Source organism: Echeneis naucrates, unplaced genomic scaffold (assembly GCF_900963305.1).
Source record: "Echeneis naucrates unplaced genomic scaffold, fEcheNa1.1, whole genome shotgun sequence".
Lineage (NCBI taxonomy): Eukaryota > Metazoa > Chordata > Actinopteri > Carangiformes > Echeneidae > Echeneis > Echeneis naucrates.
In genome coordinates this window covers 965,920-991,198 of record NW_021780168.1, presented here as the reverse complement: position 1 = coordinate 991,198, position 25,279 = coordinate 965,920, and the positions used below count along the sequence as shown (strand labels likewise).

At 43.4% G+C, this 25,279-nt stretch overlaps 2 protein-coding genes across 4 annotated transcripts in view; both read left to right on the top strand.

Moving 5' to 3' along the window:
- The window catches only part of LOC115038391 (NACHT, LRR and PYD domains-containing protein 12-like), a gene marked incomplete at its 5' end in the record, with an annotated part of 488,710 nt that overhangs the window by 227,879 nt on the left and 235,552 nt on the right, over positions 1-25,279 (top strand). The window lies entirely within an intron of this gene.
- The window catches only part of sonb (SON DNA and RNA binding protein b), a 35,981-nt gene continuing 20,912 nt past the window's right edge, over positions 10,211-25,279 (top strand). For all 3 annotated transcript variants that reach the window (XR_003840533.1, XM_029497232.1, XM_029497231.1), the window contains exons 1-8: positions 10,211-10,322; positions 10,778-10,993; positions 13,020-13,054; positions 13,380-13,576; positions 13,741-13,937; positions 14,373-14,599; positions 17,655-17,934; positions 18,376-18,569. Coding sequence is in view for 2 of the 3 variants with exons in the window: in XM_029497232.1 (XP_029353092.1) it covers positions 10,240-10,322; positions 10,778-10,993; positions 13,020-13,054; positions 13,380-13,576; positions 13,741-13,937; positions 14,373-14,599; positions 17,655-17,934; positions 18,376-18,569 (1,429 nt within the window). In the remaining variant the exon portion in view is untranslated. The remainder of the gene's footprint in view (positions 10,323-10,777; positions 10,994-13,019; positions 13,055-13,379; positions 13,577-13,740; positions 13,938-14,372; positions 14,600-17,654; positions 17,935-18,375; positions 18,570-25,279) is intronic.

Sequence of the window (25,279 nt, the reverse complement as noted above, 5' to 3'; positions counted from 1 at the left end):
CACAGGCCCTCACAACATAAAAATGCACTTTGATGTCAGTTATGGATGCAATTTTTGAGTGCATCAGTGCCAGGCAAGAAGCACTGCCCCCCCCCGCCCAAGTTGCAGTCATCAGGAGCACTGCACTGCTTCTTTTGGGTTTTGATTGTGGTGCCATGACCTCCAAACAGAATTGTTTTTAGTGTGTCCTCATTTGGACAAATTTCTTGTCATATTGTAACTGTAGCACCCCCTGTTTGCAAAAATGGCTCAAATACAACACTCCTCTGTATTGTGAGTATGTACAACATATTACATTTTCCACTTTGACAGTCACGTGACAGCACATTCTTGATAACAGGCAGCTGGTCCTCTCGTCTGCCCACTGACTGACCTGATAAAATTAAAATAAAGAAATAAAAATGAAGGATTTCATCTTGGGAATAAATGTTGAATGATGTAGCGGTTACATTTAAAAATGATTAAGAGCTGCAGAAAAAGGTATAAAACCTCTGTACTTCTGAGACCCGGCTGACAGCAGGAGCTGGAGTGTCTGAGCACATTCCTGCAAAAAAGGCTAACCCTAACCCTAACCCTGTTTTTTACTTTATTTTAATAAGCAATTGTTAAGTGAAATAAAAATAAGATTTCAAATATTGACATTATCTGCCTGGCCTGCAGGGAATTCCTGATGACAGTGGGGCAGGCCCTAGTCAGCCAAGACAGGATCTGCCAGAGGTGTGCCACAGTAGAAAAAGACTACATGAGGAAGGGGTGACAGAAAAAGCAAGGACAGAACAAGGAGGGATAGGAGACAACACAGAGAGAGGAAGTTGACATGATAATGACATACAACACCAAATCAACCTGACCCTAAAGTTTTGCAAGAACAAGTGCTCAAAGACTGGACACTGCCATTCCAAAGAGCATGGAATGAGAAGTATCCCTGGCTGCATGTTAGGATGGGCACTGGTGGTGTTCTTTGTTTTCACTGCTCTAAATACTCTATGACAGGGAAACCAGCACAAGCCAAGACTATAGACCCAGCTTTTGTCAATACCGGATTTAAAAACTGGAAAAAAGCACTTGGAAAATGTTCCAGGCATGAGAAATCAGTGGATCACAAACTGGTTGTTCAAACTGCTGCATATGAAAACAGGCCACTTACTACACAGTTAAGCAGTGCAGTCAGTACACAGCAGGCAGAAAACAGAGCTAGTCTGTTAAAGATAACAGGGGGTGAGATGTTTTTGGAGTGGCAGGGATTGGCCTTTAGAGGGCATGAACATATCTTTGGATTGTCAAAATGAATGGATACATTTGATGAGTTCATCAATTATCAGGAAAATTGCAGATGAGATCTGGTCTTTACCAGTGTTACTGTCATGGTTTTGGTTTCTATGTTGGAGTTTGAATTTTTCTTTCATGTTTTGTGTGTTCGGCCTGTGTCACTTCCTGTTTTATTTTGAAGTCTGGGTTCTGTCGTGTTCCCTGTTGCTTTACTTCCTGGTTGTGCTCCCCTGTTGATTGCATTCCCTGCCTTTATGTGGTTCACCTGTGTCTTGTCTAGTCACTGTGTATTTAAGTCCTGTTTTCTGGTTAGTCTGTGTCAGGTCCTTGCCTTCTCTGCCTCCCTGCCCTCCTGACTTGTGCTGGTCTCTTTGCTTGTCTCTGCTGGTGTCTCTCAGTCTCTGTGTCTGTCAGCCTGTCTCTCTGCCTGTGTCCCTTGGCCTGTTGTGTTCCTGTGCCTCTGATTATTCACTTGAGTTATTTTGTAGTTTTGGTTTTCTGTTCATTAAAGTATTTATTTTTCAAATCAAATCAGATTTATTTGTATAGCGCCAAATCATAACAAAGTTACATCAAGGCACTTTACATATAGAGCAGGTCTAGACCAAACTCTTTATAAATTTATTTAAAGAGACCCAACAGATCCCCCGATGAGCAAGCACTTGGCAACAGTGGCAAGGAAAAACTTCCTTTAAGAGGCAGAAACCTCGAGCAGAACCAGGCTCAGGGGGGGCGGCCATCTGCCTCGACCGGTTGGGTTGAGAGTGGGAGAGAGAGAGAGAGAGAGAGAGACACAGGCATTGGGGGGGGGGGGGTGTAGGCAGGAACATGTTGCTGCATGAAGTTCATGGAGTTGAGCTGTAATACAGAATTCATGCTATATGGGACCAGCAGGTGTTGCAGGAACGTGGGATGGCGATGAGTCACCACCTGCAGGATGAGGACAGGGAGAGAGAGGAGAGGAACTGGGAGAGACAGAGACTTTGGCAGAACATGGTTAGTAAATGCCTCCATACCCAGTCTGGCTCCTGCATTTGGGTCCTCATTCCACCACCATTCCCTGACAAAACACCACCCCATGACAGTTACAGTATTCTATTATTATGGATGGGACAAGGGATATATCTGGTGTTGATCTGGAGGCGATGTGCCTACGTTATGTTGCCACGGATTTGCTGGTGGCAACATAATGTAGGCACTTGATAGGGTTGTATGAAGCATCTTCTACAACAGGTGAAAACCTTGCCAGGATCATTTCGGATGTTCTGTTGAGGCTGAATTTGCCAATATCTGGCCTCAGAAGTAGCTGCAAAGTATTCAGGTGCACAGGCTGTTATTCAGCGAGCACTGCCACTAGCACCATACATACATTGTGGACCACACTGTGTCAATTTAGTTACACAAGTTTGCTCAGCCTTGTGTGTTTTTACGAAATGCACTCGACTGGCACATTTTTTAGTCAGTCTGGTAAGGTGAAAGACAAGGTTAAAGCCATTGTTGCAGCTGAAGGGGAATGGCCAGCCCTGTACATCAGGCCTTTATGTCCCACGAGATGGACTGTACGCTCACCTGCTATCCGTGCTGTTCTCAGCCAATATGGGATGGTACTAAGTGCACTAGATGAGATGGCTGCAAGTCATTCTGAGTCTGCAAGCCGAACAGAAGGCTTACGTGTGTGACTGCAACATGGTAATGTTGTACTGGGATTTCTGCTTGCTTTCGATGTGATCAGTGAACTAGATGTTCGAAACACAGCTCTCCAAAAATAGACAATAGAGGGCATGCTTTCTGCAGTCTCCTTAATCTAAGACAGCTTGAAATCCAAAAGAAATACTGAACATTTTGAGGAAGTCTTAAAGGAGGCTTAAAGGATGTGGCATTCGGTCTCTAGAGCCCACTGTTCCATCCCACACACATAGGCCTCCTATTGAGTTCTACCATGTTCTAGACACAGTAGATGCACAAATTCCTGAGAGGTTCATGCAACCAGGCATACAAACATTAAAAGGAATGATGTAGCAGTTCACAGATATCCTGAACTGAAAGAGAAAGACTTGAGAGTCCAATTGCCCGTGATTAAAAATTTGTTCCCTGTGTTTTTTCTCTGTTCTGTTTCCCCTCACCCTGTCTGTCTTTGTCTGTGTCTGTGCTGTGGGCGTGGCAACTCCCTCTCTCCCCTGGGCTCCTAATTGCATCATTCAACTCACCTGTTGCTCACCTGAGATCCATCCAGTATCAACCCCTGTAGTTTAAAACACAGGGCTCTTCTCCAGTCTTTGCCAGATCGTTGTATCGATCACTGTTGATCTCCTACCTACCTGCCTGCCTGCCTGCCACGCTTCCAGCCAGCTAAGATCCTCCACCCTCATCTCTGTACCTTGGCCATCAACCTACTCCCCTTAGCCTCCATCCCACGGACATCTTCTCCTCATGCTACATTCATTATTCCTGCAATAAACTCCCATTCTTTCCTCCCCACACACGGTTGTCTGTGTTCTGCATTTGGGTCCTCCTCATTGATTATAACAGAACGATTTGGCCACAATGGACCCAGCAGACACAGATCCCTCCCCCCGAGACCCTGTTTTTTCCCATGCTGAGTCTGACTCACTCCGTCAAGCCCTTGCTGCCCAAGGTGCTCGTGTTGGTCACCACTAGCAGCTTCTCCAAGAAGTTATGGAAACCCTCAGGACTCTTTCAATTCAGGTAGTTCGAACTGGGAATCAGGTGGATTTTTTTCTCTACTCACCTTTCCAACTCTTTGCCTGAACCCCGGCCCAGCCAGTCTCCACCGGTGATCGCTGCAGCCTCTCCTGTTCTCTCAGCCAGAGAGCCTTATGTTCCAGCGCCAGAGCACTATTCTGGGGATTTGGGAACATGCAGAGCCTTCCTGATGCAGTGTTCCTTAGTCTTCGAACAGCAGCTATCAACCTACACCACAGATAAGTCCAAGATAACGTACATTATAGGGCTGCTTAGTGGGAGTGCATTAGCTTGGACTACAGCTGTGTGGGAGGGTCAGCCTGCAGTTAGTTCCTCCTATGTTAACTTTGTTTCTGAGATGAGAAAGGTTTTTGATCATCCTGTCCGAAATAAAGATGCTGCCAGACGTCTGCTCCATATTCGTCAGGGAACCTGTTGTGTAGCACAATATTCAGTTGAGTTTAGGACTATAGCTGCAGATGCTGGCTGGAATGATGAGTCCCTCCAGGGAGTTTTTCTGAATGGGCTTAATGCTGTAGTCAAGGATGAGTTGGCGGCAAGAGATGATACCAACAGTCTAGACTCCTTCATTTCCCTGTCAATCAAAATCGATAACCGCCTACAAGAACATTGTAGGGAGAGTTAGCCGCCCACCATCCTGGCCCATTTCTCACAATCCATCTCCTCCTCACGTGAGAACCAACCCTAGTGATCCTCCTGCTAGTGCTGCCACCTCCGTTCCATCTGTTGAAGAGCCCATGCAGCTGGGCCAGGCACATTTGTCCCCACCAGAACGTTACCGAAGAATGAGGGCAGGCAAGTGCCTGTACTATGGCCAGACAGGCCACATCCTTGACTCATGCTCCCTCCAGCCAAAAGGGGGAGCTCACCTGTAACTGTGGGAGTACTGGTGGGTCAAACTTCCTTTTTCCCACATATGCAGTTCCAAGCCACATTGTGCTGGGGAGTTGAGATGTTGCCCTTGTCAGCCTTAGTAGACTCTGATGCAGATGAGAATTTTTTGGATATTAATCTTGCCTCCCAAGCTGGCATCCCTTTTGAACCACTTGCTAAACGCATGGATACTGATGCCCTAGATGGGAGACTTCTGGCTCGGGTCACTCACAAAACTTGTCCCCTGCTTCTCATCCTCTCAGTAAACCACCGTGAGCAGATTCAGTTTCACCTTATCTCATCCCCTCTGGCCCCGATAATACTTGGACAGCCGTGGCTGAGACGGCATAATCCCCATATCGACTGGACAGCAGGAAAAGTGGTGAGCTGGAGTTCCTACTGCCATTCTACATGTCAACAATCTGCTCTTCTCCCCGTGGGCATTGATACTCCCACCTCATCATTCAAATCAGAATCTTCTGAGCTTTCCCTTGTTCCTCCCGAATATCACAACCTCAGGGAGGTCTTCAGTAAACAACATGCCCTATCTCTTCCTCCTCACCGCCCGTATGACTGTGGTATTGACTTCCTCCCAGGAGCCCCCCTCCCTACCAGCCGTTTGTACAACCTTTCCCATTCGGAGAGAGAATCCATGGAGAAGTACATCAAGGATTCTCTAGCAGCAGGTATTATTCACCCATCTTCCTCCCCTGTTGGTGTATGATGTGTAATCTTCTAAGAAAGATCACACACTCCATCCCTGTATTGATTATCGTGGCCTGAACAACATCACTATTAAGAACAAATACCCCCTGCCTCTGATTAGCTCCACCTTCGAGCCCCTACAGAATGCCACAGTCTTCAGTAAACTGGACCTGAGAAACGCCTACTATCTGGTTCGGATACAGGAGGGAGATGATTGGAAGACCGCCTTCAACACACCCCTTGGACACTTCGAGTATCTGGTTATGCCCTTTGGGTTGACAAATGCCCCAGCTGTCTTCCAGGCCCTGGTTAATTGATGTGCTTCAAGACCTGCTCAACCGCTCCGTCTTCGTTTACCTAGATGACATCCTGATATTCTCCCGGAGAATGGCGGAGCACATTCAACATGTCCGCCAGGTGTTGCAACGTCTTCAGGAGAACAAGTTGTACCTTAAGGCAGAGAAATGTGAGTTTCATGTCAGTTCAGTGAGCTTTCTGGGGTACGTTATTGAAGGTGGGCAGGTGAAGACGGATCCTGACAAGATTCAGGCAGTGGCAGCATGGCCAACACCCACTTCTGTGAAGCAGCTTCAACGGTTCCTGGGCTTTGCTAATTTCTTCCGACACTTCATTATAGACTACAGTCGTGTAGCCGCACCCCTAACCAAGCTCACCTCCTCTGCTGTACCCTTCTCCTGGACTGCAGAGGCCAAGCAGACTTTCACAGAACTCAAGAGGCGCTTCACTACTGCACCTGTTTTAGTTCAGCTTGACCCTTCACATCAGTTTATTGTGGAAGTGGATGCTTCAGATACTGGAGTCAGGGCTGTTCTCTCCCAGCGCTCTGCTTCAGATCAGAAGCTCCACCCTTGTGCTTTTTTCTCTTGCCGTCTGTCCCCTGCTGAACCCAACTATAACGTTAGGAACCGTGACTTGCTTGCATTAAAACTGGCATTGGAGGAATGGAGACATTGGCTGGAAGGTGCAGAGCATCCCTTCATAGTATGGACAGACCATAAAAATCTTGCCTACATTCAAACATCCAAACACCTGAGCTCACGCCAAGCCTGCAGGGCATTGTTTTTTGGCTGCTTCAGGTTCACACCACACCTACCATCCTGGTACTAGAAATGTTTAGCCAGATGCGCTCTCCCGCCAGCATGTCTGTGAAGAAACCTCTGCTCCCCCCGACACCATTCGGGCCATGTTGTGGCAGCTATTACCTGGGAGATTGAGTCCCTCATCAAAGAAGCACAGCGCACCCAGTCTGATCCAGGTAACGGACCCCCTAATCGTGTTTTTGTGCCTAACGCTGTCAGTTCCCAGGTTCTCCAGTGGGGTCACTCTTCTCGTTTTGCCGGTCATCCTGGAATTGGCCGCACTCTCTCGCTCCTGAAGAGGCGCTTCTGGTGGCCCACCATGGATGATGATACTCGAGGCTTTGTCATGGCCTGCACTGTGTGTGCTCAGGGAAAGGCCAGCCACCGCCCTCCAGCTGGTCTGCTCCGCCCACTGCCAATACCTAGCCATCCATGGTCCCATATTGCTCTCGATTTTGTCACTGGGTTACCCCCGTCCGAAGGTAATACAACCATACTCACAATTATTGACCGTTTCTCTAAGGCTGTGCATTTTGTGCCCCTACAGCCCTCAAGACTTCAGAACTGCTGGTCCATCATGTTTTCCGTCTCCATGGCATCGCTTTGGACATAGTGTCAGAGGCCCACAGTTCATCTCTCAAGTATGGAAGTCATTCTGTCGAGCTCTTGGAGCATCAGTGAGTCTCTCATCTGGTTTTCATCCCCAAACTAATGGTCAAACTGAGCGTGCTAATCAGGACCTGGAAGCTGTCCTCCGCTGTGTGGTTGCAAAAAATCCCTCCTCCTGGAGCTCACACCTTCCCTGGGTTGAGTATGCCCACAACTCGCTGACCTGCACTGCAACTGGTATGTCCCCTTTTGAGAGATCTCTAGGCTATCAACCCCCTTTGTTCCCAGCTCAGGAAGAGGAAGTCTCTGTGCCTTCAGTACAGGCTCACCTCCGTTGCTGCCGCAGGATCTGGAAGGAGACCCGTGCTGCCCTGCTCCACACAGCTGACCACAACCGGCACCTTGCGGACCGCCATAGAATCCCAGCTCCCATCTATCAGCCAGGTCAGAAAGTTTGTTTATCTGCTAAAGACATTCCATTAAAGACTGATTCCAAGAAACTCTCACCACGCTACATTGGCCCTTATGAGATTGAATCTGTCATCAATCCATCTGTTGTTAAGCTGAAGTTGCCCAGATCTATGAGGATTCATCCCACCTTTCATGTCTCTCAGTTAAAACCAGTCTCTCTCAGCCCCCTGTGTCCTCCAGCCGATCCCCCTCCACCCACCCGTGTTGTGGATGATCATCCGGCGTTCACCGTCCAGCGACTGCTGGATGTTCACTGCCGGGGTTGGTGATATCAGTACCTGGTTGATTGGGAGGGGTACAGTCCTGAGGAACGTTGCTGGATCACCCGGCACTTCATCCTTGATCCTGCTCTCATCAGGGATTTCCACTGGGCCTGTCCTTACAGGCTAGGGGGGTCCACCTGGAGGCTCCCATTGGGGGGGGTACTTTCCTGTGTTTTTTCCCTGTCCTGTTTCCCCTCCCCCTGTCTGTGTCTGTTCTGTGGGCGTGGCAACTCCCTCTCTCCCCTGGGCTCCTAATTGCATCATTCAACTCATCTGTTCCCTGCTGCTCACCTGAGATCCATCCAGTATCAACCCCTGCAGTTTAAAACACCAGCGCTCTTCTCCAGTCTTTGACAGATCGTTGTATCGATCACTGTGGATCTCCAGCCTGCCTGCCTGCCTGCCTGCCTGCCTGCCACGCATCCAGCCAGCTAAGATCCTCCACCCTTATCTCTGTACCTTGGCCATCAACCTATTCCCCTCAGCCTCCATCCCACGGACATCTTCTCCTCATGCTACATTCATTATTGTAGCAAACTCCCATTCTTTCCTCCCCACACTCCGGTTGTCTGTGTTCTTCATTTGGGTCCACCTCATTGATTATAACAATGACATTTTATTGCAACCCATTGGCCCATAGGCTATTACAAAAGTAAATACTTGAGCACTACTTAAAGCCCAACTCATTGAGTTGAAATCATTTGCTGACAGCTTAGTCCCCACCCCCAGTTCAAAAATCCTATGTGTGCCCCTGTATCTCTCAAACATACAGATGTGTCATCCATGAACTGTTATCTTAAACTCTTTGTTAAAAAATTGTAATTCAAAGTATGTCATTGGAATGCTTGATAAGAAATGTTAACAATGTAGCCAATATGAAAAGTTTGGAGAAATAGGGCATCCCTGCTGAATGCCATGTGACACCTTAAATCGAGGTGGACTCCAGGATTAAGAGAAACAGAGCTACTGATGTCACTATATAGCATCTCTACAATGTTACAGAAATTTGTGTCAAAGCCCAGGAAATTCTGTGTTTTTAAGAAAAAGGGATATTCAATGGTATCGAATGCCTTGAAAAATCTAGAAACAACACAATATTATATTACAAATTGTATATACAACAAATTGTAATATACTCTCTATAGTCTAGCATGACAAGAATCAGTCTAGTATGGTTATGTATGTTTCTACCTTTTATAAGGGCTGATTGACATTCACTAACTAAATCGGTTAAACCTATGTCAAATCTAATAGAGTACACACGTGCTAACAATTTTGTTGTAATCATTACATTAATCAGGTAATCGGCCTCCAGTTATTATGTTTGGGATTAAGGGGACAGGTTTCCAGTCGAAATAGACTGCAAGAGGGCATTATAGAGTAGTTCTCTGAACTCTGTCCAAAGAAAGGAGTAAAATTCAACAGTTAGCCCATCAAGCCCTGGTGACTTTCTTTTTGACATCTGTTTGATTGCTGAGTCTAACTCTTCAATTCTAAGCTCATTCTCCATATGTTGCATATAGTCCTCATAATTATTTTGCCACATTTGATAATTTTATCAAAAAACAAAAAACAAAACAATTGGCAATCATCCCCAGCAAAATTTGATATATAAAAATTACTATCCTCATTGACTTGGTCTTGATTATCAATGCTAATATTATTAATGAGCAGTTTATGTTTTTTTTTTTTTTTTTTTTTTGTCTTTGTTTTTCTAGACCAAAGAAATAAAAATGTATTTTCACCTTCTTCTATCTAACAAGTCCATTTTGTGACATAATTTATTAATAATATTAATAAATTCTTGTTGTTTGGGTTTTGTTGGGCAATATGAACGATTTTGAATTTAAACCATTCCCACTTTGTCAAAGGTGACATTTCTAAATCATGAATTAATTATACCAAATTTTTGGCTTCTTTACAAAACTCCTCACTTCTAGAAGATTACTATTAAATTTCCATAAGGGGTTAGAGAGAGGCTCAACCCAGCAAGCCACATAGACAATGAAATTTCACATCTAGGTTGGTAGAAGTTAACCAATATGCTAACCTTAAACATTGTCCATTGTTTTATTTATAGGGTTAGACCAGCGCTTGTTGAGGGTGAGAGACTTCCGGGTTATTTCACGGAACAGGAAAGACTGTGACGTACTTCGGCTACAGACGGAACAAATATTCCTCGGAATAGATGCTACCCGGACCAGCAACGAAACGAACATTGAAACATGGCGGCCAACATAGAACAAATTTTCCAAGACTTCATTTTGAGTAAAATCAGAGAGATTGAAAACCAGAATGAAGACAAATGGTGAGTAGATGTTGTATTTCATACTCATCTTGACGGGAACCAGTTAAAAACCCGCCAACAGGGTCATTTCAGCCAAAACGTTCAGTTACCGCTTCAGTTACCGAATCGACCATATAAGCTAACGTTAGCTGCTCATGTACACATACAAGCACAGAAATGCAGCAAGCAGCTGTATTATCAGGAGGGTTGATCACACGTAGGACAAAGCACCGTTCAAAACGCCGCGTCAGGTTCAGTAACGTAAAGTATTTTTTTTTTTTTTTTTGTGTTCAACGCAACAACAACAGATGTATTGTTAAGTTTAACGGTCAAAATAAGATGCTTTGGTCATGCGAGTCATGTGAGTTCCCTGCTTTTATGAACCAATGATCTCTGTTTTAACATCTTTAACCATCTTTATCTGCATTACCAGAATAGGAATCATCTCATCAGTAATAACTTTATTCTTCCATCAGTGCTGGAGAAGGTGTGGTTGCTGCTCGAGAAATGGATGGGACAGTAAGAGCCACCTCAGAAATCGACAAACAGGAAGACTGTGTTTTACAAAAGAGACACAAGAAGCAGAAAAAGCACAAGAATAAGAAGAAAAAGAAAAACAGAGAAAAGGAGCAGAAGGAGAGCAGTTCAGAACCTGTGACAGAGGTGGAGAGAGAAGTAAAACATAAGTCCAGGTGAAACTTACTAACACAATAAATAATCTCAAAGCAAGTATTTACTCACAGAATAATTTAAAGTGAAACACGTACCTTATTCCATTAATAACAGGAAAAGTGAAGGTAGAACAAAGATAGATTAGTTAGAACAATTTTGAGATTTGTCTTTCCTCACAGTAGCGCTCATTTGACAGACATTTATCTGTATTTGCTTTTTCAGGACATAATTAGGGTCAGAAACAATGCTACTGGCGTAAATAACAATCTCATTTTGATCGGCTGCTCCATACATTTTTTCCAAAGGTTGGCCTACAATGTTTGAGCAGACTTTCCATTGGTGGGGCTGTTTTAATTAAAATTTAGTGGAGAAACGTCTGTAACATGCCATATTACAGAACTGCAAAACATTCATAATCTAAGAGGTAAAATAAAAACAACCTTTTTTTTTATATGAAATTACAAAATGGTTCACAGAGGGAATATGAGAGACAAAGCTGAGGCGTTACTCCAAATGTATACCACAATCCAGCCCTAATTTTTCAAATAAAATATTTCCTCTAGACAACATGTTTTTGCTGCATTATTAAAACAGCATCCAGTGTAATTCTGGGACAGTAGCAGATACAACACTTTTAAAGACATTGAAGAAATTTAATTGGATATAACTATAACTATGATGAAAAAGCCGAATACAGCATCAGCATCATTACAACAATACAGAGGGAATGCAATCATAACATTAAGAACATTTGCTCAAAGCAAGTCCTTCACAGTTTTAAGACTGAATGCACCAAACGCTGGTGACGTTAGCTAAACTAACTCTAAACGAGACATCGCTCTGCTGCTAAAAACATTTTACCCATGTGTGGGTAAATTGCTTGTATGAATTGTGTAAATACCTTTGCTGTTATCCATTTGTTACTTTCAAAAAATATGTTTTCAAATGGTTGCCCATATTATGAAAAACAACAGCCAAGTAACTATTCCTAGAGACTATGACTAGTAGATCTTTTTTTAATTAGTTAATCCAAAGAAGTTAATTTAGATAAAGCGATTTATTAGATTTGTTAGGGTCAAAATACTAATAGGCCTAAAAATGTAATTAAAGGAATAGTTGCACCTAAACATAGGTAAGATGGGCTTGAGGATAGAGCAGCATATTAATGAAGACGTGCTGAACTCAGCATGCTCAGCTGTAAATGTTCCAAAAGCATGCTGTGGGAGTTAAGGTGAAATAACATGCACACTAAAAGGCTAAATGCTCCCATGGTGGGAGCAGATGTTGTTCCCGTTCACAGTTACCCACAATTTTCAAATAAAGATAACCAGAAACTTAATTTTCCAGAGAAAATCCAGTTTGAATCATTTGCCAAACAGTGCTGGAATGTAGCAGCTTAGAAGTTGAAAGCTGAAGCTGACATGAAAATGGATGGGAAATGCTGATATCAACTGCAATGCATTGCTACAAAAACTTGGGGCACTGTTTTAGCTCTTATGTGTCTTGATGTCTGTGACAATGAGGCTCTGCAGGAAAACATCTTTTTGCTCTCATCTTTTGTGCTGTGGTTTTTTTACTTCGGCAAATCGTGTTCGCTCAGTTGAATTAACTACAGGTGAACAGATGTTTACTTTCTACACCTCAAACAAAGGTGTAGAAGGTAAACATCTCACAGCTGATTAAGAGGGTATTTTATTTTTAGAAAGAAGAACATCTACAGTTGAATTTTTGCTTTGTTCTTATGGGATGTCAAGTACAGATTGAAAAGGCATTGTTTTGCTTTCATCGTTTGGCTCCAACATAACGACATATATATATATATATATATATATATTGTACATACTTAACCTGACAAGTTATATTTCAGGTTGGAGCATAAATGGAAGTAGTAGTAGTACTCTTTGTACCTTTTTGATTTTGAAACGTGCCAAAAGTGTATAGAATTTGAAAATGTTGAACCAATAATACGTATTAATTTCCTGCCATTTGACTATTAATACCTGCTTTTCAAATGTGCCTAACTCAGGTTTTGTCTTTGCTTCATAGAAGAGGAACAACAACAGAGGTGAAAAAGGAGCAAGGTGAGTCACTTTTATTTCTTCAAGTGAAGCATTACCACGGAAACAGCACTCAAATCTGTTAGGATAGTAAAAGTACCAGTATAGCAATTGAATACTAGTATTCATCAGCATGAAATACATGTGACTCAAGGATTTACTTTGTTCAGTTGAGGGCCATGTATACCAGTTGGTGAATCAAGACACCCTAACCAACAAGTTGGTCTAACCAGTTGGTGCCTGCATCACCATCCTCCCTAAGACCCCAATCAGACAATTCCCTATATGCCATTTCTAGTTATCCAGTGTTTTCTGTTAACGTGTTGTATTGTGTGAACTGTTTGTGCAGGTGAGGATAAGAAGGTTAAGTCCAAATCCCACAAACGGCATTTATTGGGAAAGAGGAAGAAAAAGAAGAGGAGAAGAAAAGATGACGAGAACTCATCAGATTCTGACTCGGAATGTGTTTCAAAGCAGAAGGAGAGTAAAAGTCAAAACTTAACACCACGGTGCAGAGAGGAACTGCCTGATATCATCCCCAAACAGGTAGAAACACCAAGATGACAACCTCTGGAAAATATTGGATCCTTTATGTATTGGTTTAAAAGTACTTTCCTCATAATGGGATGGAGACAAACAACATAACGCGAAGTGTGAAAAGGATGTTGCATCTACTTCAGTGACATCAAGATGTCATTACTTCCTAACAGGACAGCTCCAATAAAGAGAGAAGAGAGGAAGAAAGCCATGGTGGGAGCAGATGTTGTTCCCGTTCACAGTTACATTCCGATTATCATACACATTCCTGCTCTGTGTGGAGGAGCTCACACTCTAGGTGTAGACATCGGCTCCGAAGACCCAGGACTAGCTCCTTATCCAGTTCATGGCACAGCCGGACCCGGTCCAGGTATGAAGACAAAATCCTCAACTGTTTCATTTTTGGAAAATATTTCAAATCAAAAAGATATCCCGTATGACTTAGAGTGAGGGGAAAAAAAGAAAAACCTAAATATACGATACCTTGTGGCAGCAAAGGTCACTCATGCTGTGCTATTTTCAAGCATGATGTTTTTTCATATGCTCGATTTTGGCTCAGACTTTTCTTTGCATAAAAATTAAATATGATTATGACATATCTGATATGAATAATATTGACTTGCCCATTCACGTGATATCATAATATGTTGCACATGTCAACTGCAATTGGACAATTCACACTAAAGTGTACAGTATAGTCAGGCTATAGCACCTCAGAAACCTACATGGCCAAACCAGGAAGGTATCTTCCTCATTGTGGTGTTGCTTTACCCTGTTATGATTTGGTTGGTATGGCTATTGGTAGCTCCTCTGAGGGGAGGAAGAAGGGAGCTCTTGGTGAATCCACACAGTCCCCCAAAGGTCCTTCAAAAAGCCTCCAGCCACCTCAGTCGGCCTCCAGCCCCACCCAAAGAAACGCCACGACAGAGGTTGTGACAGAGTCAAGCACATCTCAGCACTTTTCATATGAGCCGTATGAAAAGCCAGTGGAGGGAAAACAGGAGAAAGCAGCGATGACAACACATAAACTGGGTAGGACTTATGGAATCTATGATTAACATCTGGTGTGTAAAAAGAAAAATCCTTATTTTTTTTTGTATTTGCTGCATGATTTTTTGTGATTTTTATTTTATTTTTTTTACATAACTTATGAAAGTTGTGCCTACAACTTTCCAAGTCAAGGAAAGGCAAGGTGAACCTTTAAGTCTTGTTCACATCATCTTGCACACACACATGCACTTGTTATATCTATTTGATGAACTGAACTGATTCTTGCAACCGATCACTTTTGATGTGATAACTGAAGACGCGTGTTATTTCAGGTTCTACTCTTGTGATAGTGCGCTGATAAACACAAGGCCTGTTGTGCTTTTCTTCATTGATAATGTTACGCAGTCCCTATTAAATGTGGCTTGTAAATTATAGAAGTGAACACATGCACGATGCATGATGTAACATCCTAATGAGAAAGGTTCAGGTGTTAATTTTTCTGGACATGAGGTTTTCTTGTTTGTTTTTGGGGTTTTTTTTCCCTCCTTTCTTTGACTAATGTTAGATCATTGTGGATTTTTTCATATGGAAACCAGTTTCTCCTCCCACAACACTAAGTTATGATAGTATAAGCAATGCACTGCATGCACAATTATTAGGCAAGTTGTATTTTTGAGGATTAATTTTGCTATTGTACAACTAAAGTACTCTTGGTCAATCCAAAATGTTTACAAGCCCTCAAACCTTAACATCTAAGTAGTACAAGTGAAGTTTTGGCTTTCTTAAGAGAATATCTATATGTACACATTTATTAGGCAGGGTTAGGGTTAGTCACAAGCCTTCCATTCACTGAGTCATTTTCTTGATCTGGTCAGAATCAACTTCTTGTGCAGCCGCAAGCACAGCCTCCCAGACACTGTACTGGTTACCTTCACTGTAAATTTCCTGCTTAAGAAGGCCTGAAAAAAGTTTTAAACAGGGTTTAAGTCAGTTGAAGAAGGGGGCCATTAGTTTTTAATCTTTAAGGCCTTTACTGGCCAGCCATACCGTGAAGTACTTTGATGCATGTGATGGAGCGTTGTCTTGCATAAAAATCAAAGTCTTCTTGAAAGATGCAGACTTTTTCCTGGACCACTGCTTGAAGAAAGTGGTTTCTAAAAATTGGCAGTAGGTCTGAGAGTTGATTTTGAGTCCATTTTCAACCTAAAAAGGTCCAACTAGCTCATCTTTAATAGTACCTGCCCATACCAGTACCCCACCTCCACCTTGCTGGCGTCTGAGTTGAAGTGGAGCTCTGGTACTGATCCAACCACGGGCCCATCCATCTGGTCCGTCAAGAGTCACTCTTATCTCATCAGTCCACAAAACCTTTGAAAAATCTGTCTTCAGATATTTCTTGGCCCATTCTTGATGTTTCAACTTGTGTGTCTTGTTCAGAGGTGGTCAGGTTTCAGCCTTTCTTACCTTGGCCATGTCTCTGAGAACTGAACACCTCACACTTCATGACACTCCAGGTAGGTTGCAGTTGTGGAATATGGCAGCACTGGAGGATAATAGGTTACTGGTAGCTTCATGTTTGATTCTTCTCAAACCTTTGGCGGTTAATTTGGGTCTTCTCAACATGTTTCTTGCGACCCTGTTGACTATTTGCAACAAAATGTTTGATGGTTCTGTGATCACACCGTAATATCTTATATATTTTCAAGAGTGCTGCATCCCTCTGAAAAACTTTTTACAATTTTTGACTTTTCAGAGTCAGTTAAATCTTTTTTGGCCCATTTTTCCTAAGGAAAAGAATCTGTCTAATAATTATGCACACCTTGATTATAGGGTGTTGATCTCCTAAGGCCATACCCTCCCTCGTTTCATAAATACACATCACCTGTAATGCATTAAATCCAATAAGCATTCAAGTTTATACAGCTTGGAGTTGGAAATTATGGATAAAATTATGATATGGTCAAAATAATTACTTGCCTAATAATTGTGCACACAGTATACATGCACTCCAGCATATAACGGGCATCTTGGACTATGATTGTATTAGTAACGTTACCTTTTACATTTCCTGCCAGCAGACAATTTTCACTTCACTGAGTAAATGGATTTCTGGCAAAAAAAATGCAACTTTTAACTTGGACAGAAGAAATATATATGGACTTTGAAGAATGACAAAATCCACTTTTATGTCTCACAATAAGCAGGTAATGGTTTGGAAGAAAATAGAAAGCTCCTAATTAGCACAGCAAATTCCCTTCAATTAAATTATCTGGCAGCTTGGTGGCACAATGGTTAATGCTGTTGCTCCACAACAGGAATGTTGTGGGTTTGGTTACTGGCCTTGCGGTGGACTGGTGACCTGTCCAGGGTGTACCTTGCCCTTGCCCAATGTAAACTGGTATTCTGTGTGGGGTTTGCATGTTTTTCCCTGTGCTTGCGTGGTTCCTCCATGTACTCTAGCTCCTTTCCACAGTCCAAATACACTACCAGTCAAAAGTTTGGACACACTTTACTCTTCATTTGAATGAGAAAGTGTGCATGCATGCCTAGCTTGATTGGTGATTCTAAATTTGCCCATAGGTGTGAGTGTAAGTGGTTGTTTGTCTCTATGTATTGGCCCTGCAATGGACTTGTGACCTGTCCAGGGTGTACCCTACCCTTAAACAATGTGAGGTGGAATTGACTCCAGCACTGCCTGCAACCTGGAAACAGATAAGCGCTAGAAGATGAATTAAATTATCTTAGCTGTTGTAACCACTGTCTTTAACCTTTAACCTAAATTAAACCATTTATGTAGCAGACTGAAACTGAGCTCCAGGGACATACATGAGGTCTTTGACTAAACTACAGCTTCTGAGGACACAGCAATCTGAAATTAAGTAATCGTGACTGTTAAGATGAGGGTTAGTCCATTCTAGTGGCTGACAGGTTAGATTTAACTTGCAGTATGGTCATTTCTGTCATAGGTTTTGAATAATTTGTCTTTTTTTTTTTTTTTTCGTACCAATGGTTCACCTTGAAAACCTTTTTAAAACAGGTTTATTCAGTTCTTTAAAGTATGTCAGGGTAATATATGTTTTCCTGCCTAATACTAAAGTTGCAGGTTGTGACCCATCAAAGTCCTTGCTGAACCAGTCCATACTGACTGAACCTGGCCAGACCACAGAGCCCAGTTTCCCTCTGCTCAAAACATCAAAATACCCTAGGTACCCTGCTAGGAACGATGAATCACTTGCAAAGAAGAGCAGACCACCAAAGTCCCCACAGAGGAACAGAGAAGGAAAGTCACCCAAAAGGCAGAAAAGATCCAAGTCACCATGCAGGAGTCACAGAAAGGGATCCAGATCAAGGAGTACTTCAAGGAGGTCGAGGTCGAGGTATGGTGTCCAGTCCTTTTCTTTATTAAGATGGTTTGTTTGAGATGATCTTGAATGTTGTCCATTATATCATAATGAATGAATGACTAAGGTGACATCTTAGTCCTTAGCCCCACAGCATTCAAAATTCATACATTTCATACAGAAACAATGCATTTCACTTCACTGTAATTGGTTGCATTTATCATCTGCTCCATTGTGACCAGTGTGCCTCTTTCTGGTGCTGAGAAGCATCCCCACCACTCTCAAATAGCAAGATGCCTGTTTTTGATGGCACTGTTCTTTTTTTTTTTTTTTTTTTTTTTTTTTTCTTAATTATTTTTTCTTCATCATATCAGACGTGGTCTCCCATACCACAGTCTTACATTTGGAGGTGTTCACTCTCTTTCAATCTGCAATCATGACACTGACGCAAATTTGAACTTTATGGTGACTTTGTAGGTCAGGGGGCAGGAGGTCGAGGAGGTCACGCTCAATGTCAGTGTCACGGGGAAGGAGGAGGGCGACATACAGCCAAAGGGACCGCTGGAAACGAGAGCCAAGTCACTCTCCTGTACTTATCCTCCGCAAAAACAGATCGCCAACCCGGAAACACTGCACTTCAACCAACAGCCCTCAACGCATCAGTGAACTGGGTCAGTAAAAAAATTGTGGTGCTGTTGTTCATTTGCATTTTGGAATTCTGTTAAAAAAAAAAAGCAGATATGATGAAGAAGCATCCACTCTGTTCCATAGAAGCAGAGTGAATCGGAAATATAAGGGTACATTATGTGTAACAGCAAAGTTGTCTAGCAGGAGTTTTGGCTTTACACATGCCCATGCACTGTTGTTAATAATCCACTTGACGTCCAGGTTAAGTTGGAAAAAATGAAAAACCCACAAGTGTCACAGTAATCCACAAAAATTGTCTTTCTTCTTTCTAACCTGTACAAGGCATGACAAGCAGGTTACACAAGCATGATAAGAAAACCGTGTGTCTCCACGTGCGAGGCTGCAGTCTTAAAGCTACAGTACCAGTCTTACTAGTTCACTGGTCTTAGTCTTTAGATGAACCCGGCGAACAAGTCCATGTTCATCTGGCATTGCCTCAAGGACTTTGCCAATGACCCATGAGTTTCTTGGTGCAGTATCATCCACCAGCAGAACAATGTCCCCTGGCACGAAGTTACGAGACACCTGAGACCACTTATGGCGCATCTGGAGCTCTGGCAGGTATTCACTCACCCAACGTTTCCAAAAAAGGCCCACCATGTATTGGACTTGCCTCCACCTTCAACGTGCATACAGATCTTCCTTCTGGAAAAGTCTGGGAGGTAGAGACGGCTTGGTTCTCAATAGTAGCAGGTGATTTGGGCTGAGCGCCTCGAGGTCATGGGGTCACTGGAAGGGGTGGTAATGGGTCACCCATTAAAAATGGCCTCTGCTTCACACAGGAATGTTTGGAGGCTTTCCTCATCCAGATTCTGTGTCTTGAGGGTGGCATTGAGGATTTTCCTGATGGATCTGATTAAACCCATACTCCTCCATGATGCGAGGCAGCGGGGGGGTTAAACATCCATTTAATGCTTCGTTGAGACAATGTTTCCTCTATTTTGGACGTGTTCCATTCTTGAATAGCCTTCTTGAGCTCACGCTCTGCCCCAACAAAATTGGTCCCGTTGTCCGAACATTGGTTGCGTCCACTGTGACCTACGTTGTTGTGGATCTCTTGAAGGATGAGCTCTAACTCTCGAAGGTCCTTAGCCAAGATAACGGGATGTTTGTGGGATTCTTCCGGCATGGCTGCTCGGTTAAGCCTTCCTCCGACTCTACGGATGCCGTCTTGAAGAATCAGGTTTAGCCTGCATATGTGGCTACTCCTCTTAACAGGTTCAGCCTTTTTTAGGGAGGTGATTTCTTCTTGGAATCCTTTTCTCTGGCAGTGGCGTATGATCTCCACTTCAGCCTCTTTCAAGTCATCCCACTGTGATACTTGCTTTGCTGAGGCTTGCCTTGTAGTTCGCCATGAACTTGTGCAACTGCCGTTCCTGTTGATCTTTGTCAGTTTCAGACAGTGCGATGGCTTCTCTTTGCGCCTTTCTTTTCTTGACCATCCAAAGCAATGTGTTCCTCACCTTAAGGATCCATGTTACTGTTTTCTTAAGGCGCATCCACGAAGAGTAGTACTCGATGAGTTTCTGCATCACATCAACCATTTCTCCTGCTGCAAGAACGTTTATGGTGGCACTTTTCTTGATCTCTGGATCAGCAGCGCTGAGATCTGTCAGACGGTCAGGGTTCTCTGGCCAGTTGTCAGATGACTGGGTGAGAAAGTCGGGTCCAGAGATCCAGGCTTGGTTTTGCACAAGCACATCCACTTTCTGTCCTCTTGATGCGTAATCAGCAGGATTCAAGTGTGTGCTGACATGCCTCCATTGAGATCCTGTAGACACTTTCCGAATTTCCGCCACTCTATTGGTTATGAACGTCCGGAATCTTGTTGTTTCATTGTTAATGTACTTCAGCACAGCCGTGCTGTCTGTCCAAAACATTGAATTTGTGAGCTGTAGCTCCAGTTCCTTCCTTAACAATCTGTCCATGCGCACTGCCATACTTGTCGCTGTTAATTCCAGGCGTGGGATGGTGGTGGGCTTGAGTGGGGTAACCCTAGCCTTTCCCATAAAAAACGCGATATAGACTTGACCTTTGCTGTTGTGCTGAACCACGTAGGTAACCGTGGCATAGCCCTCTTCACTGGCGTCACAACCAACAGAGCTCTTGCAAGATATTTTTTTCAGGCAGAACCACTGGAGCCAAGATCCCCAAAGGATCCTAGACAGAAACCACCAATGAGAGAATGTTTCTTCTGGTTGGAGGTTTACCTTGTATGACAATCCTGAACTTGAATTGGACGGATTCCACGCACCATTGTACTCTCAATGCTCTTTCCATGGGGAGTGACTCTTGAGCCAGATCCAGATCTTTTCCTTCTTTTGCCTTATCCGTCTCAGGTATGGCTGCCAGCACCACCCGACTGTTGCTAATCCACTTGGTTAACCTGAAGCCCCCCTTCTGACAGATGGTTTTCAGGTTGTTGCAGAGCAACACTGCCTCTTCTTCGGTGCTCACTGACTTAAGGCAGTCATCAACGTAGAAATTATGCAGTACTGTGCTGACAACTGAAGTGTCAAACAGGTCCCTGTTGTCTTCAGTGCAACGTCTTAGGGCGTAGCTCGCACAGCTTGGTGACGAAGTAGCACCAAATAGGTGCATGACCATCCTGTATTCCTCCAGTGGTTCACCAGGCCACCAAAGAAATCGAAGGAGGTCAGCGTCTTCTTGTGGGACCCGTACCTGGTGGTACATGGCCTCCACATCAGCCATAGTAGCCACAGGTTCTTGGCGAAATCTGGTGATGACTCCAATTAAGGAACTTGTGAGGTCTGGTCCCTAAAGAAGTTCCTCATTCAGAGTGACTCCCTGATAAGACGCACCACAGTCGTACACAACACGCAGCTTGTGTTTTTTAGGATGGCACACTCCATGGTGTGGAATGTACCAAACTTTTCCATCACTGCAGGTAAGCTCTTCATCAGGAACCTTCATAGCAAAGCCTTTGGTGATCATATCACCCATAAACGTGATGCAGTCCTCCCGAAACAAATTATTTTTGAGAAGCTTCTTCAAGTTTATGGCCCGCTGCTCTGTCATCACACGATTGTTTGGCATTTGAAGCTCCTTTTTCTTTAGCAGTAGGCCAATGCAGTAATGTCCCTCTACCAGTCTGGCAGACTGCGATACACTGTCCATGAATTGAAGGTCTTCTTGGGACATCTCCAGCTGTTCTTGGTTACTTTCCGGAAAGTTGTATTTGAACTGTTGGTTCCATAGCTCACCCAATTTAGCCACTGAAATTCTGTTGGATGTAACGTATTTCGCATCTCCAGTTGGTTCACAGTTGCTCTCTCTCAATGGGCCATTCACTGTCCATCCAAGGATCGTTCTTACGGCGTAAGGTCCATCGTTCACACTTCTGATGACCTCCTCTGGTTCCATAGCTTTTGGCACATTGGTCCCAATCAGCAGCCATATTTCTGCATCGATGTGGGGAATTCTCACTTGCTCCAGATGAGGCCACCTGTCCACGTCCTCTCGTAGTGGAATGTTCCTTTTGTTGGCTGGGGATGGTCTTTTGAAAGAGAACTTCCTGTAGCTCAATGAAGTTGCAACCTTGTAGCCTACACACCTCCAAGCATTTTACAACGTGGCTGTGAACAGTCTTTTGTTCCGCCATGGTTGTTAAGAGAATGTTGATCTTCTTTCCACTGAGGTGGAGCTCATTCATGAGGTAGCCGTACTGCCTCGGTCCAAAAAGGCATACGACGTGACCACCTTGTTGCGTTTCTTGGACTTTACCTTTACTGGAACAATGGCGAGGATGCGACTGCGTCCCTGGCCCCAGTTCCAGAACATATGTTGGTTGCTTTGTCCACAAATCCACTGATCATAGACTGCTTCTCGTTGTGATGCAATGACTGCCTTAGGTGGAACTATGTCTTTGCTCTTGATGTGCAACACAGTGGGATGAAGCAATGAGCAGACTTCACAGTTTAATTTCTCCTCACAGGATGTGCTCATGTGTCCCCGCTTCAAGCAACTAAAACATAGTCCACAGGAGATCTAGCTTGTCCTTTGTTGCTGTCCTTTATATCTCCAAACGAAGGGTGCAGTGCAACCTTAGCCTGCATGTTAATGAACTTGACAAGGTCCTTGAACTTGGGTCTTCTTGCCGTTTGCTCCTGGATGTCAAAGGTGACACCCCTCCACCTCTCTCTCAACTTGTACAGAAGCTTGTTAATGAGTGCGTGCATGTTGGCGACGTTATCCAACTCTTCCATATAATCCATGTCTGACATTGCGTTGTTACAGCTGGTAAGGAAGAGTGCCAGTGCGTTGAGACCTTCACTATCATCTGCCTTGATAGTAGGCCAACTCAAAGCCTTGTCTATGAATGCCACAGAGATCTTATATTCATTTCTGAAATGCTCCTTTAAGAGACTTGTGATAACCCTTGTCTGGATCCATGTGTAGACAACTCCCTATTAACTCTGGGCTGTCCGTTGCTGTATTGCTCCATGAAGTATAATCGATCCTTGCTTTATCTTCGACCCCGTGCTCAAACGCTTTGATAAAGAGTCTGTATTCCAACGGATCTCCTTTGAAGGTGGGAATGTTTTGTGGTGGCAGGGTCGAAAGTTTTTGTTGCTTGATCAGTAGTTCCCTAATGTCGCTTCAACGTCGTCTTACAGCAGGTAAAGCACTTGCACCTGCTGCACTGTAGACAGAACTGCTGCTTGCATAAGACTCGTCTTCATCTTCATCACTCATGTCTGATTGATATGACTGTGCAGCAATGGAGAGTGTTGGGTGCTTATGTTTCTTTCTTGTATTGTCACAATGCTCAGTGGCCACGTAATGGCCTGACTCAGACTCTCTATAACCTTTCTTCACCGCAGCCGGCTTCTTCTCTTGAGGCTTAGACTGTTCATCATCCTTTTGCAGAACATCAGCCTTTTCAAACTTTTTCAAAACTTCCAGTTTAGCATCTGAAGTGGCTAAAGCAGTCTTAAGCTCAAGCTCCTTGTTTTCAGCCTTGAGTTTCACTTCTTGTTTATTCAAGGCTTCCTTCTTTTTCAGTGTAGCTGCCTTTGCCAAAAGAGGTCAATCAGATCAATCAGCGTTATCATCACTAGTGTTGCCAAGTTTGTGTCTTGATTTAGCGTCTGGTTCTGCTGTTAATGGAGGCTTTTCTGGTGTAGACTGACGTGAAAGCTCACATCGCTCTGCAGCTCTCAACGAGCAGCAGCAGGTGCTGCCGTGATCCTGTTTCCAAAGCCCTCTCAGCACCCTCACAGGCAATCAGAGTAGAGAGGAGATCCTCACTCATCCGTTAGCGTCCAGACCGCAAATTACTGTATTTTGCGGACCATAAGGCATACTACATTATAAGGCGCAATATCAATGAACGGGCCTATTTTCATACATAAGGTGCACCGGGTTATAAGGCACATGATAAAACATATAAAGCGATGCACAGTACATATATTACAAAAAATGGCAGAGGTAAGTGCACTGCGTGCTGTTCTGATTGGTTTATTGTTGCCAGCAATGGCAAACACCTGAAGTTAGTGGGACGTTGGAACAACGTTGTATCCCAACATTTGATTATAATTATTATAAGAATAAGAATTATTATATGGATTTGAAAATTATGTTTACATTAACTTAACGTTGGCTTGACATCCAATTATAGTAAGGTAACATTGACTAAATGTTGGATGATGGTTGCTTGCCAGCACCACATAATAATCTAACGCTCTCTGATGTTGCAACCCAAATCCAACCAAGGACCAACGTTAATACAACGTCCCTGTGTCAGCTGGGAATTCTCCGACAATCCATCATGCAGAGCGGCTTTGTCGCTTACCAATATCACACTAAAACAGTTTGACAAATTTTTGAGTGCAGTGTACCACATAAAATTTGACGTCAGTAAGCACAACAAGAATTCATACATAAGGCACACTGCCGATTTTTGAGAAAAATTAAGGATTTTAAGTGTACCTTATAGTGCGAAAAATACGGTAATCAAAGCTGATCGCATCCTGGATGTAAATGCCAAGTTTCCCCATGAAAAGATGTTTGGTTGCCCTATATTCTAAGATTAAACAACAAAATAGATTTTTCCTATGTAATGTCTCTCAACAAAGCATTAATTACAGTCATGAAGTTATTCACAGAAGTGATGGCCTGTTTCAATGGCAAAAAAGAAGAATGAATCAACAGAAGAAAGTTCATTTATGGCTTATAGCTCTCCTACAGTATTAAAATTACACGCCTATGGTCAATAAAGTATGCAGATTGAGTAATTGACTTTACTTACTGAAGGGCTGGCAAAACTGATCGTCACATGTCTGTCCCAAATATGTGGGCTAGGAGGGCCCTACTAAACATACTAGTATGTCCAGCAGACTCATTTATTCACTTTTTTTTTTTTTAATAATTCGGACAGCATTGGTGCAGCCCAGTGGGCATGGTAGGCTGTTATGGGAATGCGCTGTCACGTGACTGTCAAAGTTGAAACTGCAATATGTTGTATATACACTCACAATACAAAAGTGTGTTGTATATGAACCATTTGTGAAAACTGGGGGTGTTACAGTAACAAAATAAGTACTTTTTCCAAACCAGAATATGATCACGGTGACTGGAAAATAAATCAATCTACTCATCCCAGCAGCAGCCACCCCCCAAGGCACTCTCGAAATTTCTGCCAAGGAATTTTCTGGTTTATATTGATCTGGTT